Raw genomic sequence first — 16,529 nt, 5'->3', positions numbered from 1 at the left:
ACATAGTAGCATGTTGCTGAATAGCTGCCCATTGATTATTGAGCTCCTCATCAGCTTCCCCCACATGCGGTTGTATCCTCACTCTGAGTCCCCTTGGTGTTATATTTTTGGCAATATAAGCCTTGAACAATTTTGAATGCCAAACATTGGCTCTCAGAGATCAAAGATGTTTGTGTAACTGGTCAAAAGCTATTCCACATGTTGACTCTGGGCCCAAGGCCTCACCTGTATTGACATTGGATGTACAAGAACCTAATCCAAAGGCCCCAAGGTCTTACCTATCACCTGATAGACCAGAGACCAAACTGAGAAGATCCATCTCAATGTCAGTGAAGATAATAAAATTTAATACCAAATAAAAATTTGGGGGATTAGATAAAGCAATACTATATAATAATTGGTTCGGAAAGACAGACAATAATAGCCAAAGTCCAAAAATTGGAAATGCTACGTCAGAAAATGAACCATCATGGAACAATTCACAAAATAAAGAGACAATAATAGCCTTTGTTAAACAGCTTGTAGTATATTGTACAGAAGGCTACGTCTCCTTCAGGTAATAAAAAAGGAATAGCTATATAGTATGATAAAGTTTGCCAAAACCCTAAATGAAAAGACCTAAATGATGTCCAAAATCTGGCTTGGAATATCTAATTTAAGAAGAACCCGAGTGATATAAACCATGGGGTAAAAATTATAATCCATGGTAGAATTAGCAACAATAAGAAATTCAAGTATCTTAATAGATATCAATGCAGTCAAGAAACCAGTGTAATGTGTTTGTTCTAAAATATCCAACACACAAGAAAAAATGTTCAATATAGTTCCTAATAACTATAGGTATAAGGAACAAATATTTACACTATGTTGGCAACTGTTCCAGAAAGGAAAATGTCCAGTGTTCATATAAATGACAAATGGATGAAGTTAAACTGAACCAGGTGGTTCAACTCGTGGTATTTAAATTATAAAAAATGTTACTAAAGCACAACTGCATCTATTGAACCATGAAAACTATAAAACACTGTACCTGGATGGATAAATACCCAGCTGGGTGTTAATGTGGTGTGCCTCACTAATGTTTTATCTAGTTATATATGTTTAATTCAAGCAACCAATGTATCTGAAACAGAACTTGGGATTAATAATGGTATATAAACCATATGAGCAAAAAAATTCACATGCCATAAACTGTGACTGGAACAACCATTGGAATTACAGTACCAAAAAGTGTGATTGTATTAGTAGCCAGAAACTAAATGCATCGCAATTGTTCCTGCACCATCCTACACAATCCAATGACAAAGAAAGTGATGCACAATAATAAATCAATTGGTACAAAAAAAGGAAAAAATCAAGGCAGAAATGATCAGAACCGAACCTGTAGAGGGCTAAGTACTTGATGTAATTCTGTCATAAAATATGACCAAGTCATCCAATACTGGTTAACAGTTAGTATTAAATCTACACCAACAGTTTTGGTCCTTAAATTGCAACTTGCGATACATACTGAAAACACATTAGTCCAATATGTAAGGTGAGGATAGAAGACAGTATCTTGTTGATCAATTGACATAGGTAAGCAATTAATCAAGATATATTAGTCATGCCACCACAAAAACAAACCTCCTGCTGGTTAATTGTTGATAGTAAGTCCACATAAACTGTTCTTCACGAAAGCACAACTTCCTGTACACAGCCAAAGATAAGAATGCAAAAACCAGCAGAAAAAGGCCAAAAATACGTGATAAAAAGGAAAAAAACAGTAAAAAACAGTACCTTGGTTTTGTTTTATGCACAATTGTTCACATATAGATGGTGCCCGTGATAAAGCAGCCGATATATGAACCAGGTCAACTGAAAAATAGCTCCAAAACAATGGTGGTAACAGAAACCCAAATACTGATTAGAAACGTATTCACTTTAGCAAACTGAACTCGTCAGCGAAAAGTCCACACGAACAGTTTCCCACACAAACACAGCTTCCTTGAATATAGATGGCGCCCATGATAAAGCAGCCCCAAAACAATGATAGAAGCAGGAACCCAATTGCTGATATGAAACGTATTCACTTTAGCAAACTATACTCTTCTGCTAAAAGTCCACACAAACTATTCCCCACACAAACACAGCTTCCTTGAAATCTTTTGAACAAAAATGTTAATGTATTGTAGGCGCCCATGAGAAAACGCCCCGTATTAACCAGGTCAACTAGAAATTAGATCCAAAACCATTCGGTGATGGGAAAACCAAAACACTGATAATAAGCTTGTTCATTTAAACATAAATGCCTCTGTAGGACTGTGTATCCATGTGGCAGCATACAATAGCGTTTGAAAAAACGCAAACCAGCGAATCCTGCCTTTAAACTGCAAACTACAGAAATATATATATAATCCAAAATGGTAGATCCAGCATAAAAATGCCAAGGTTTGTCCAACAATCAGGTTAGCTCCACAAATCAAATCCAATAAGGTGAACCAAACGAACCAACAATAACTGAAGTAAGTAAATGACTACAGAGATAATCTGCAGTCTGCATCAGGTACACAGGCCCCCAGCAGGATGTGAGATACAGTGCAACATCAAAAACGAACCTCCTGCACGTGAGCAATTGCACGGCTCAAGGCAAAAATTCAGAAAAACATCAAGTGAGCCAGCAAACTGTTGCCTGAAAGAAAATTTATTATATAACTGTAAAAAACATATACAAAAACAACAAACAACCAAACCGGTTTCGGCTGGCACAAAAACACAGCCTTCCTCAGTGTAAAATTAAATATTCAGATGTTGCTGTTTAAGTACATGCAGCTGAAAGTTCATTGGTTCCACCTAAAATTGTTAATTTAGACCAGGTGGGAATAATCCACCTAATTTAACAATCCACTTTTTTTCTTTGGAATTAAGAATTGAGTGTCAACCTGTTTTGTTGAGTTTGTTACCTTTTATAACATCAATTACCATAAAGGAAAATTTTGCAGGTTTGCTGATTTGTTTATGGCGTTTGTTGAAAAGCATATTATTTACAACAGCCATAACAACATTTATCTTGAAAACATTGATATTTGGAGACGTTATTTGGACGACTGTTGGATGGTATGGAAAGGAGAGACCCATCAATTATTTGATTTTCTAAGGTATCTGAATGACAACAAATGGGGCCTTCAGTTCAAAGTACACTATGATATCAACACCATTACCTTTCTGGATGTACTGATTAATAGACTACCAGACAACACATTAAGTACTGAGGTATTCAGAAAATATACTGAATACAATACCATCCTCCATGCCACCAGCTTTCACCCCCCACACATTGCTAAGAATATTCCTAAATCTCAATTCATCAGAATGAAGCGTATCTGTTCTGATGAATCTTCCTTTCAGGAACAAAGAAAAGACCTTACAAACAGATTTAGATCTAGGGGTTGCAAGATGGGGCATGTTCTGCAAGCCAGCAATTTGGTTGATACACTCCAGAGGGATGATTTGTTATGTTACAAAGAACACAATACCATGGTATCACAACCGATTAAGTTTACAACTACATATGCTAGAAATTCAGACATTCTCATCCATAGTATACAGAGACTGGAACATTCTACAATGTGATCAAGAATTGGCAAATACCAGATAGATGTCTTTTTTCATTTTGAAAACGCTTTAGATGGCTGTTTCAACCATTATAAACATTCTCATGACAATAGGCAGTCTCAGGCATTACAGACTACTCTTACAGGGGAACCTTTGACTGGTTGTTTTCCGTGTGGTCATTGCACTAATGTGCCAAAGTAAGTAAATCCAAACAATTTACCAGTCATAATTCTGCTACAGTTTATGATGTTAATTTTTTTGCTAACTGCAGTACTGACTGGTTGATCTATCTGGCTACGTGTACTTGTGGATCCTTCTGCACTGGGCAAACTTCACATCCCCTTAGGCTCAGAATATCTGAACATGTAAGCAACATCAAAAATAAAAAGGTGAATAATGCTCTATATAAACATCAACTGTTGCATAAAACTGCAAAATTTTCCTTTATGGTAACTGATGTTATAAAAGGTAACAAACTCAACAAAGCAGGTTGGCACTCAATTCTTAATTCCAAAGAAAAAAAGTGGATTGTTAAATTAGGTGGATTATTCCCACCCGGTCTAAATGAACAATTTTAGGTGGAACCAATGAACTTTCAGCTGCATGTACTTAAACAGCAACATCTGAATATTTAATTTTACACTGAGGAAGGCTGTGTTTTTGTGCCAGCCAAAACCGGTCTGGTTGTTTGTTATTTTTATATACGTTTTTTACAGTTATATAATAAATTTTCTTTCAGGCAACAGTTTGCTGGCTCACTTGATGTTTTTCTGAATTTTTGCCTTGAGGCATGCAATTGCTCACGTGCAGGAGCTTCGTTTTTGATGTTATACTGTAACAGTAAAGCATAGCATTATTAAAAGTGGTACAATATGGTCACTGTAACAGTAAAGGATAACATTATTAAAAGTTGTACAATATGGTCACTGTAACAGTAAATGATAACATTATTAAAAGTGGTACAATATGGTCACTGTAACAGAAAAGGACAACATTATTAAAAGTGGTACAATATGGTCACTAACGATAAAGGATAACAGTATCAAAAGTGCTACAATATGGAGAATGTAACAGTAAAGGACAACATTATTAAAAGTGGTACAATATGGAGAGTGTAACAGTAAAGGACAACATTATTAAAAGTGGTACAATATGGTCGCTGTAACAGTAAAGGACAAAATTATTAAAAGTGGTTCAATATGGTCACTGTAACAGTAAAGGACAACATTATTAAAAGTGGTACAATATGGTCACTGTAACAGTAAAAAACATTATTAAAAGTGATACCATATGGTCATTGTAACAGTAAAGGACAACATTACTAAACGTGGTACAATATAGCCAATGGAACAGTAAATGATATTATTAAAAGTGGTACAATAATTGTACAGTAAGATTGGCTGCTGGTACTGCTAAGCTCTACTACTTTGTCTGTCACAAGTTTTTTTTTTGCAGGGGATTAAACATTCTAAACCTTGTGTACACCAAAAGGAGAATTGCAAATTCCTCTCCATTCTGCATGATACTCTATTCTATTCCTTTTACAATCAACTGAATATTTGTCCACTTAAGCTGTGACTCGATCAGTCTGACCAACCAAACATTTGATCATTTGAACGGACTCAGCTGCAAGACATATCTCCATTGCCTAAGTACATTTCTACAAGTTGAATAATTTTACAAAACTTAAAAAAAAAATCTAGAGCGTTTTTTTTAATTGGTAAAACCATGAGTAAATATACACAAATCTTCAGACCAAAAGACAAGACTACTTCTTCAAATATTTATTTACTTTATTCCTTGTTGATTGAGTAAACCCCACTAGGCTAGTGGCCTCTTTTGAGGGGAGAGCTGAGGTGGTATTGATATGGACTAGGGGAAGGTGGGCAGGGCATTGGGGAACTTACCCTACTCATTTTTTTTACATCCATCTGAGCTAACACCAACTCTGTCAGATGGGGCCTTGGTATAATATCTGAAAATCTATCTTACATTTTTTCCTTACCTATTGACCATCACCTGCTCAGTGTTACTCTGATAGTCCCAAACCATACTGTGACCAATAATACTTCCTACAGCAGGGCTGGGACCACAGTAGCTGTCATCAGGTTGGAAAAGGGACGTGGGAAATTAGAAACATAGAACAAAACAGCCTAACAGCATTACATATGCTGTTCTTGAGGCCAGGGATTTTTGATCTGCCATAACTGGGTAGAGCTGTTTGATGTCACATGGTTATATGCATACTGCATCTAGTATTAAATAGCCCTTCTCCCCATTTCGGCCCTGATGATCCACAACTAGTTTGCTACTGAACTACTGCTGTACTTTCACAGCTGAACATCTTACAGGTGTAAAATCAGTCAGTTTCATCCTTCTGGCAATCAAATGTGTTTTTAATATTCTGTCGTCTAGCAGGAAAAATATCTGAGCCTTTTACTGATATTTGTGCGCGATGACATCATAAGCCCTTTACTGCACCATCTGTTCCTCTTTTCTGTTTGCTGCTGATTAACACCACTGCACAAAAAAGACAAAAGTGTAAAAAAAGTGTTTTGTTGACTTACTTGGTGAAATGCCGAAGCTTGGTTTCGATGCTGCGATGCCGCATACACATCCGTGTCAGTGCAGACCCAATGTCCCTGGTAGCCCCTGCAATGAAAAAAAAACAGTAGTGATGAAATCACACATTGAAAGTAATATCAGTTACCATCAGAGGGCACTGAAACATCGCAGAAATGAGCATCAAATCAAATTCAGACATCATAGGCTTACCAGGAAACAGATGTGAAAAGAAGGCAGTTTGAGCATTTAATTACTGTCCACAAGGGAGTTGAAATGAGATAACAGTGAAGGCTTTGCCTACTCTCTCAAAAGAGGACAAATTGTAGTAGCTTTGCTGCGTTAATGTTCATTTGTTAGAAAGAGGGAAAATAATTAATCCAAACTAGGATTTGTGCACAATCAATCATGCTTCGGTTTTAAAAGCACTTATTATAACCTGTTATGTTACAAGATGTTCTCTAAATTCATCTGCTGATTCTGCCCACCTACAATCCCCCACCCCCACCCCGTGCATTCTTTCTTTCTAAAGGAATTAATGCTACTTATGGTTAAACTCCAGATCAAAGCCTGGATTACCACAGGGGAATGTAGGCTGACTTCAGAGCATCATTACTCAAAATAGTTTGTTGTTCAAGGCTGCTCAATCATGATACATAAGGACTTCTGTAAATCAATACAACAGGCAATTAATGGTACAAAATCTATAAAAAGAAAACTGCAACACTGTTGTGGATTAAAGGAACTTGTAACTTGATTAAGTGCTGTATTCTATACTACACATCTACTTCAGACAAGAAAACCATCTAAAGATGTTTGTTCTATTAAATTATCAAAAAACAGAGGAGACTATGTTGCAGAAGGTGTCCACAGTAAGCAGTAATCCAAGAAAAATGTAAGGTCCTTTTCTGATGATCCCTCATTTAATTTCAACAACTTTCTCAATAAAACAACTGCCATACTCATGTTTACAGCACAAACAACCTTACATGCATCCTAATCCTCTTAAAGTTACTTTTAGCCTCACTACTGTCCGTCCATCTCCCTTACCTCCTAACTTCTCCAACCTTGCCATTTTCCATGTGCTTTTAGTCATCCTTATGTGTGACAAATGACTGTGTACCATGATGGAAAACCATGTCCTTTGGGAGTTAAGCTATTCCAGCATTGCAGATGTACAGTGAATCAACTGAGCTCTGCACACAGTACTCTCCACAAAATACAGAATTTTTCAAAAAAGGTTCACCTTAGGCAGCCATTGGTTATGTCGCTGGCTGGAAATTAGGCAGACACAGTAAAAGAATGCTGAACTGTTAGAATGTTCTCTCTTCTCCACACACTTCCATAAAATCAGAGGAAATTGATATCCCACACTTTATGAGGTTGTAGGACCATATGATGAGACTGACTGCAAAGGTTTTCTAATGTGACTGCTAAGTTCCGATACATTTTACATATGTGGAATGAAAAGAACGTTTCCAGAAATCCCACAAGATTAAAAAAGAAAAGTCTGAAAAATAATTTGGAAACTAGTCTTTCTTTAAGACAGTAGCAGAAGATCCAGCTCTTGAAACTGTAGAATGTTTACTTATTCATGTCCTGATACTCTCTTTATCCTATTCAGGATAGGGGATGTGTTGGAGTCTATCTTGGTAAGGAAAGGCATAAGGCAGAGAACCAGTACCATACAGGATGAAAGTCTATTATAGGAATTTTATGCCATCAAACATTCCCCAACTAGCTATTTCAAGGTCCACAAAGTTGCCTATTAGCATGTCTTTGGGATGGGAAAAAAAAATGGTAACCCCAACAAAAACTCAGGTCTATATTATTTGAATGAAAGTTCAAAATGTCAATTGCTGTAAGCAGCGAAAATGGCAATAATCGATGTCTGTTTTGTGAGATTGCGGTACAGTGAAGATCGGGAAATTTACCCTTTCCTCACTGTAGTGCAATCTCAGAGTTGGTATATATAATTAGCGGGGGGTGTGGGGGAGCACAGCCCCCCCCACACACAATACAGGATTCAATTATTGGCATTTTCGCTGTTTACAGCGATCGACAATTTGAACTTTCGTTCAAATAATATAGACCCCAAAAACTCATGTGGATAGAGTGAAGACAGGCAGACTCCTTAAAAGCAGGCACCCCAGCTAATAACTGAATCTGAGAACCAAGCACTGTGAGACAGCAGTGTTGACCACCATACCACTGTGCTATCTGCTGTAAGAACTGCATAGTTTAAAAAATAGCAGCCCCAAGAATTTACTAAACTGTTTTCAAACTAGTTTATCAAATGTTTTTTAACACTGAAGAATGATGTCTCAGTAATGGTGCAAGGTGCAGTTTAGTACAAAACAATGCATTTGCCCACACCTTTATGACAGCACTATAATACATTTAGTTACTGACAGCTGTAACTCTACCAGACTTCAAATGGATTCTGTGAGACACCTTTGTGAAATTTCTTCAAAAGCAATGAAAAGTCTGACACTCATATTTTGATTCTGAGTTGACATAAAGGCTAGATTTTCGTCAGTCCACAAGCCATGGAGTACAGATGTGGCCTTACATGATGCCACAGCATGGATCACTACGGGGTCCCTTGGATTTATAAAACCCATATGAGTATGCAAATGTGTTCACTTGTAGTTGTTGCCACTTTTTATGCATGAAAGTAGTTTGAATATTTATAAGTTACCCAAAATTGAGTTATTGGGTTCTTACATGTTTTAGGAATGTCTAGCTATTTATAGAAACACAGAGTTTCTAAGCAAGAGTTGCAATGCATACATCATTTCTGGAACATGGCACAATTCTCTTACTTTTACAGTGCTGAAAAGCATGGGCTTTGGTGGTTGACAGAGTGTACAGTAGGGCTGGAACATGTCCACTACATAACATCAGAATGTGTGACCTTTTGCAAATTATTTTGTTAATCACAGACAATGAAAACACTTTCAGAACATTTACTGAAATGGACAGATCTAAAATAAGTTTTTCTCCCTTGCCCTCTAAGCTTAAAAGTATATCAACTTCACAATCACACAACAGTGGGGGATAATAGGAGAGACTCCCTAAATCAGCACACAATGGTCTTGTGCAATCAATATTTTTGCCCCTCCCAACACAAATAAGCAAGTGATTTCTTAGGAACCATTGTATTAAGAAATGCATGACAGCCTGCTAGTACATTCGAGCAGAAATGTATATAACTGCAGCAATATTATATTACATAAATATGCACACCTGTCATCTGATAACATCAGATTCAGCACTGTTCTGTTTGAGACTGCATTAATACGTAAAATGCAGTACACAAAACATTCCCTCACCTCTATCTTATCAGCAATATGTAATCTGGTAATTAAATGTTAGGAAACAATTAAGGGACTTGTAGGGCTTTACAGTTAATTGTACTAAGGGGTCTGAAATTAAATTATATAAAAATATTAAATGTTAATAAAAAGTTGGAAATTTGCAAATTTGAGAATTCTCTGTGCAATGTTTCTGCCACTTTTTTAGTATTACTGTTCATATTTATTACCAGGTTATGTGTCCTACTGTCTGCTTTGCGCACTATCTGCTCCAGATGGATGTCTACTATACCGCTCAACAGTCCAGATTTTTGCCTCATATTTTTGTCTATCATAAAATATGTTGGTTTTCGACAAATCACCGAGGATTGAAGTCAATAATGATACACATTTGAGTTTCAGACTTCATATGTTTCAGAATGTTTTTCATAAAATGCATTTTAACACAAACCCTATAAACTTTTTAAGTTTATAAGAACAGTATTTAAAATCTGTTCCTATTTTTGGGTCTTTGCACACCCCCCATAGTTTTAAGCTTTGTCCAGATTTCTTGAGCTAAGAGGTTGAGAGTTATGCCTACTGTAATTCTAAGGACTCCGATAGCCGCTGGATAACACAACTGAATGTGTCAATATATCTTTTTTTTGTTGGAGGGTGGAGTATACGCTATATCTATTAAAAATGGAAGCAAGTTAAACCATAGACACCTATCAGTACTATAAATGTCTCAGAAACTCCTCTAAAATCAAATCAAAACCAAGAAAAAATATGGTAGTAATAATACACAACCAGAAAATTTTAACAACCCCAAAGATTTTTGGACTACAATCAACTAGTTGCTAAAACCTGGTACACCATCACAATCTACACCTGCTTCATCTAACCAAACCGACAGCATAGCCAGCACTTTCAATATCCTCTTCATCTATAAGTAACCTCACTTATTACATCCTCAGCACAAGCAGACATAGGTTTATCTTCTCCTTTGTTAGCCCCCAGTACACCTGTACTCCAACCAATATCAATTACAATCAAAAACCTACTAATAATGTTAAAACCTACCACCCTTGTCCTTGATAATATACCATGTGAGTAATTCAAAATTTCTGCTGATGGCCTACCTTTTCTTACCTCTGTCCTAATCAACTGTTCCAGCCCAAAAATCTATGTCCCACACTATGGAAAAGGTGTCACAGTTTTCTTCTTCATTAAGGTGGCAACTCAAATGAGCTCTTAAATTTCAGGCCTATGGCCATGCACTCTCCACTCTCAAAACTTTTGGATAATTGTATCCAGTCTCAGCTCTTAAGCTTTCTCACTGGCAACTGCCTCTTTTCCCGTGCATAACATTGTTAACTCCTTTTCATAGTATATCTGCAGCTCTCCATAGTTTTATAACATCTGTTAACCAATACCGTTTTATAACATCTGGTAACCACTACCCAAACTGTGTTAAATTAGTCTTAGCACTTTTCCAACATTTATCCATAGCTTTGCCTGAGAATACATGAAACTTCATATTTTTGCTGTCTAGCTACCCCTCAAATAGGCAATAAACAGTAAAATGCAAAATGACATCTCTTTCCTTCCCTCTACAATGACTTTCCCCTCAAGCATCCATTTTAGGTCCCCTGTTGTTCAGTAACTTCAGTAATGATCTCCACCTAGCGTCTAAATAAGTTGATATCATACAGAATGCAGATGACTCAACAATCATCTGTTCCTCTAAAAGAACAGACAAAACAACTCACCTAGAAGTCTTTCTCCACCATAAAGGCCTGGCTGTCGGCTTTACAGCTTTTCTTTAATCCTAAAAAATCAAAACTGATCTTATTTACCCTAAAGCATTTAAATGATTAGAAAAATAATTTCAAAGCCACTTCCTCCAACATCAACGGAGAACTAGCAAGTCAAATTAAGATTCTAGGAGTCACTATTGATGGAGGCTTAAAATTTGATTATCATATAAAACAAGTAGTAAAAAACACCCACCAAAAGGCATTCTACAGAGTCAAACAATACCTGACAGATAGTACCATAAATAAGTATTGCTCAATTCCTTCTCATCCCTACACTACTTTACACTGCTTCCATCATGAATAACCTAAATCCACTTAAACTCTCACCCTTGTAACAGTGCTATAATAAGGTTTCAAAATGTACTGCCAGTCATCATTATAGGACACATCCCTGTCTGGACTTAAAAACACATCAGTTGGTTAAAACTAAGGTATTACCTTACACTTTGCCATCTAGTCAGTAGTCACTTGCCCTCCTGTGAAAAGGAATAGCTTCCTGCCCAGCAGGAATATCCTGGTAAACAAATGCAATAAAAAAAAAAATAAATACATCCAAGGTTGTCGTATATCAGAGTATTCTTTTTAATCCAAGGTATTTCTCAGAGTGAGCATATTTAAATGGTAAGGATTTGGGAGCACAGAACCCAAGGTTAAAGGAACAGGGAATACAAGTTCCTTCTGAAAATATCCTTTAACGGAGTGAGCGAGTTTCAGATTTTTTTTCCGTTGCAGTATTACTTTTTGATAAGATGGGATTTGCAGGATTGGGTCTTAGCCTTTAAACAGAGAGGCTCTCCAAAGAGAGTTTTCAAAAGAAAAGGGTCATGCAATGCACTGAAGGAAGGCAGACCCCCCCCCCCCCAGGAGCCTGTATGCCATCAAAAGTCATGACTGGCATTTTCTCTGGTCTTTTAGTTTCATTGGTTTCTCTCTGACTGACAAGCATCTCTCCTGCTGCTGAAGTTACCTATTCTTTCCTCATGAGGTTAGTGCCCGCAGTTGATATCATAATCAATGACAACACGGGTTAATGAGATGCACAAGGGAACTGTAACTTTCCATTTCAGTTAGAAATGGATTTGACTATTGTATAGGCAACTTCAGAAACTCATCAGCTCACTATGGACACATTTCTATCAAAGTTGAGTTGATTACCCACTACTGTTTTTAAGCCTCAAATCAGGCAGTCCATTCGTCTTTGGTGAACTATAGTGTTGTGAAAAAAAAATGTCATTTCTTTTTTCCCCAAAACCCATCTATGCTGGATGACTTGATATTCAAAGATAAGCCATGTTTCTTACAACAGGTATGTATTTTATCTAACCATTTTTCTTCTAGCATACCTACATATATAAAACGTATGAATCTGCCAACACCAATGGCAGAGACAGATAAGACCCATACTATGATCCAGGTGACAAATTCAATTTGCAGCTTGGGTGCCTACTAGTGTTACTGTAGTGGGAGGAGGAGGAGTGATGCCACTTTCGCTGGCTTGTCTCTCTGCAGAGGGAGGGAGTATATGACCCACGCTTCATGGTCCGATGGATGAATCCCCCTTGGAGCCCAGAGATCCCATGGCAACATTTGCATCAAGAGGTCACACAGCTGTCCTGAGGTGTTACTTCATTTCTGGAAGTGGGTGTCATGACTTTACAGATGCCCACTGCATGCCAAACTCTGAGCATGTTATTAGATGTGCACAGCATGGTTAAGAGTAGAATCAGCAAAAAAGAACCGATCCACTCCGATGACTGCCTCTTTGGGAATTTCTGTGGAAGAAAATTCCACTTCTCGCAACTTGCATCACATGTCATGGAAGCAAAAAACACTCAAAAGAAAATTCCTCTTCTGCAATTCACCACAGAAGCAGCAGACATCCAAAAGAAGATGAAATACCTCAGCATAAACTTGTTTGAGGGTACAGAGCCATTCGGGTACATTCTAAGCATTAATTTCCCATCACCCATATCCACATAAAGTTACAGAATATTAGCACAGAAATACTAACAGAGACCACTAGACTGCATACACTGTAGGAGTGGCCACCTTTTGACCAAAGTTTTGATTTTACTATATCTCTAAATTGGCAGTCTATCCTCAGTTGTAATCTTCCACTACTCCAACTCATGGCAACGTTACCGTAGTATCTCTTAACCCTCTACACTTGCAAATTACTCTACCCTATCCCTACTTAACTTCATCCTTCTCAACTTCTATTAAGCCCCTTCCTTGCATCCTTTCCCCTTACACAGTCTTACTTCATTCTTCCCATTCCAGCTTCTTAACCTACCTCAGTCCCTGATCTATTCTTCTAAACACCACTATGATCCAATGCATGTCTGATTACTCTGACGGCTTACTTCTTATTTATTTATTTAATGATATTTGATTACTGGGAATGTCCAACTTGGTAGAAGCCCATTTTCAGTGGAGGCCTGGGGAGAAAAGCTCCAAATTATTGCAAAACATTTTAATAACAATAATTTTACAATCTTCACAAATAAAGCAAAAACATCGGCAGTTTAAATAATTATAACAAATTAGTGATAAATTAAAAACATTGGTTAAGTATCAATACAATTTACATGACAATCATTTAGTATTTATAGAACTTTTAGACAGTTTGCAGAGAAGTTAAATCGAAGTTAGTCTAATACGAACAGGAATTGCAATATGAAGTGATGGAAAAACAGGCTTATGGTATATTCAGAGAGAAAGTCAGGGAAGAGAATTAGATAGCAGTAAGGAAGTAAGTGAAGAAGGGAGAGTAAGGTGGTATAAAGAATGAAAAAGTACTTATTCACATTTAGGGATATAGGCTATCCTGGTTTTGAGCAACAACAAAGCCAGATTTTAGCTAGGAAGTTTTTTAGAGTGGTTTTGAAAGAAGGAAGGGAAGGCATTGACCTGATGGATACAAGTAAGGGGTTCCAAGCCTTAGCAACCTTGTACGAGGGTTCCAGACCTTAGCAACCTTGTACGAGTATAGACAATGCCCAGTAGATCTGATAGATTTGTAGACAGACAGGAGTTTTTGGTCATTGGATTGCAATGACCAACTCGGAACATAGTTGTGTAGAATGTTTTTAGTGCTGGACAGGCAGATGGATGCTGGATAATTTTATAGGTAGTAAGAAGCTGTGTATATGTTAGTTGATGAGACAGTTCTAACCAGCTTAGGCTTTTTAGTGCTACACAGTGGTGGGTTTGCTGCAGATATAGCAACTTTGTTATAATATTGTTCATGTTTTCATTTTTGTGAAGCCTGGAGGTTAGAAAGGAAGGGAGTGCCATAAAGAAGTGTGGGGAGGAGATAAGTAGTAGCAAGTGTAGTTTTAGTTGCGTTGATGAGAAAGGTTTTGACTCTGTAAAGCATCCCTACTTTTTGATGAGTTTTTCTTATGCAATTTTGTATATGCGGATCAAATGCAAGCTTATCATCCACTATCACCCCTAATAATTTGCTATGAGCGGATTTTAAATTTTGTTTTTTTTTCATGACAGACGGATTTGGGGAAAAAAGTAGTAGTTTGGTCTTTTCAGGGTTCAGCATGAGTTGTGAGTTACTAAGCCATGTTTCAGTGGCTGTTAAAGCTTCCAGAGTAATATTTTGGAGGTGTACCCGGTTTTCAGATGTGCAAATGAAAGTGGAATCATCTACGTATTTCACTAGGGTGGCTGTTGTGAGGGTGTAGAGAGGGTGTTCATAAGAAGAGGAACAGACCAAGGATAGAGCCTTGTGGTACATCGATGGTCACTGGGAGGTAAGGAAAGAGCATGGAGTGGCATTTTACTGATTGATACCTATTGGAGAGGAAGCTTTTCAACCACAGAAGGGTGGGCTGAAAAGAAGTAATTTGCTGTGAAAAATTGTGCCAAAGGCTTTAGACAAGTCTAGAAATAAGGAAGAAACTGATCTGCCATTATCTCTAGCTTTATTGACAGTATCTATACAGGCTAGAAGGGCAGTGCTAGTACTATGGGAAGTATGGAAGCCACGCTGTGTAGAGGATAGGAGTTCTTACAGGAGATAGTCTAGCAATTATTTTAGAATACATTTTTCAAGTATTTTGGTGAGGGGTGATAAGATTGCTATAGTTCTAAAGTTATTTGAATTTCCTCCTTTGTGCAGAGGGATAATTTGCGTTTTTTCCACAGAGGAATGTGGGATTCCTGGATTGACCTGTTTTTAAGGATTAAGACAAGGCAGGATATGCTGTTGGCTGCTGTTTTTAGGTGCTCACTTGGAAGGTCATCAGCTGAAGAAGAGCATAGTTTATTTGTTTAAGAGTAGTTTTATATAGGATGTGGCCACTGGTTTGAATGTGAAAATGGATGTGGTAATATGTGGCTGTTGGGAAGGGTTGGGATTAGTTGTTGAAGAATCCTTGGTTAAAGGTACTATACTGTCTATAAAAAAAGAGATGAACTGTATTGCAGTTTCAAGTGGTGAGGAGAGGGCTTTGGGTTGAATTTTTGGCTGGGATGTAATATTTCTTTAATGGATGTCTAAAAATTTTTATTGTTGTGTTTAGTATTATTCTGAAAGTTATTAAAGTATAGTTTTTTTGTTTTCATTTATTTGCCTTTTAGTATGATTGTGAAGCATTCCGGAATTTTCAAGATATTTGAGGTGTTTTATACTTTTGCTATTCTTTCATGCATTAGCATTCTACTCTTTTGGCATAGCCAAATTGCATTTATTTTCAGTCTCTTTCTTCCAGGAGGTGCAAGGCTTTTTAGGATATTTAGAAAAGTTGTATTGAATTCAATTACAGCATTGTCTAAGGGGTGGGTTTTTAGGAATTTCCGTTTAATAAATTATAGTGTAGCAATGAACATTGCTGGGTTAAACTTGGAAAGGTAATGTGTTGTTTTATAAATATGCTGTTTAACTGGATATATGAGATGTCCAGTCATACAGACTGGGAAAAGATCACTGAGACAGTCTGACATTATACCTGTCGTGGAGTATTTGCTAGGGTTTGACACTAAGATCCAGTCTAATAGAGAATTTGATGTCTTGCTATAATGTGTGTGGATATTAATTAGTTGTGTGAAACCATATAAGTTCATGTTCATAGGTTCATAGGTAGGTACTAGGCTATCGGCCCAAGGGTCTAAGTAAGCCTAGCCAACAAGGTTCCTTGGTGTACGCCACCCAAGAAAGTTAATTTCCTGTGCCCCTGTTGAGCAGAGCCACAGAAGTGATCCCCAGGGTGTATTTCCTATTTTCCATCCAATCATCAAGATT

The 16,529-nt window shown here is 37.2% G+C and overlaps 1 protein-coding gene across 8 annotated transcripts in view; it reads right to left on the bottom strand.

Annotated features, from left to right (window-relative positions):
- MTSS2 (MTSS I-BAR domain containing 2) overlaps positions 1 to 16,529 on the bottom strand; it is a 1,242,959-nt gene that overhangs the window by 361,075 nt on the left and 865,355 nt on the right. For all 8 annotated transcript variants that reach the window (XM_044081300.1, XM_044081304.1, XM_044081301.1 and 5 more), the window contains exon 4: positions 6,162 to 6,246. In XM_044081300.1, coding sequence (XP_043937235.1) covers positions 6,162 to 6,246 — 85 coding nt within the window. The remainder of the gene's footprint in view (positions 1 to 6,161; positions 6,247 to 16,529) is intronic.

The sequence above is a fragment of the Protopterus annectens genome, chromosome 8.part0 (genome assembly GCF_019279795.1).
Source record: "Protopterus annectens isolate FY-2018-M chromosome 8.part0, PAN1.0, whole genome shotgun sequence".
Lineage (NCBI taxonomy): Eukaryota > Metazoa > Chordata > Ceratodontiformes > Protopteridae > Protopterus > Protopterus annectens.
The sequence above is the reverse complement of the archived record's forward strand: the minus strand, read 5'-3'. Positions and strand labels throughout refer to the sequence as shown.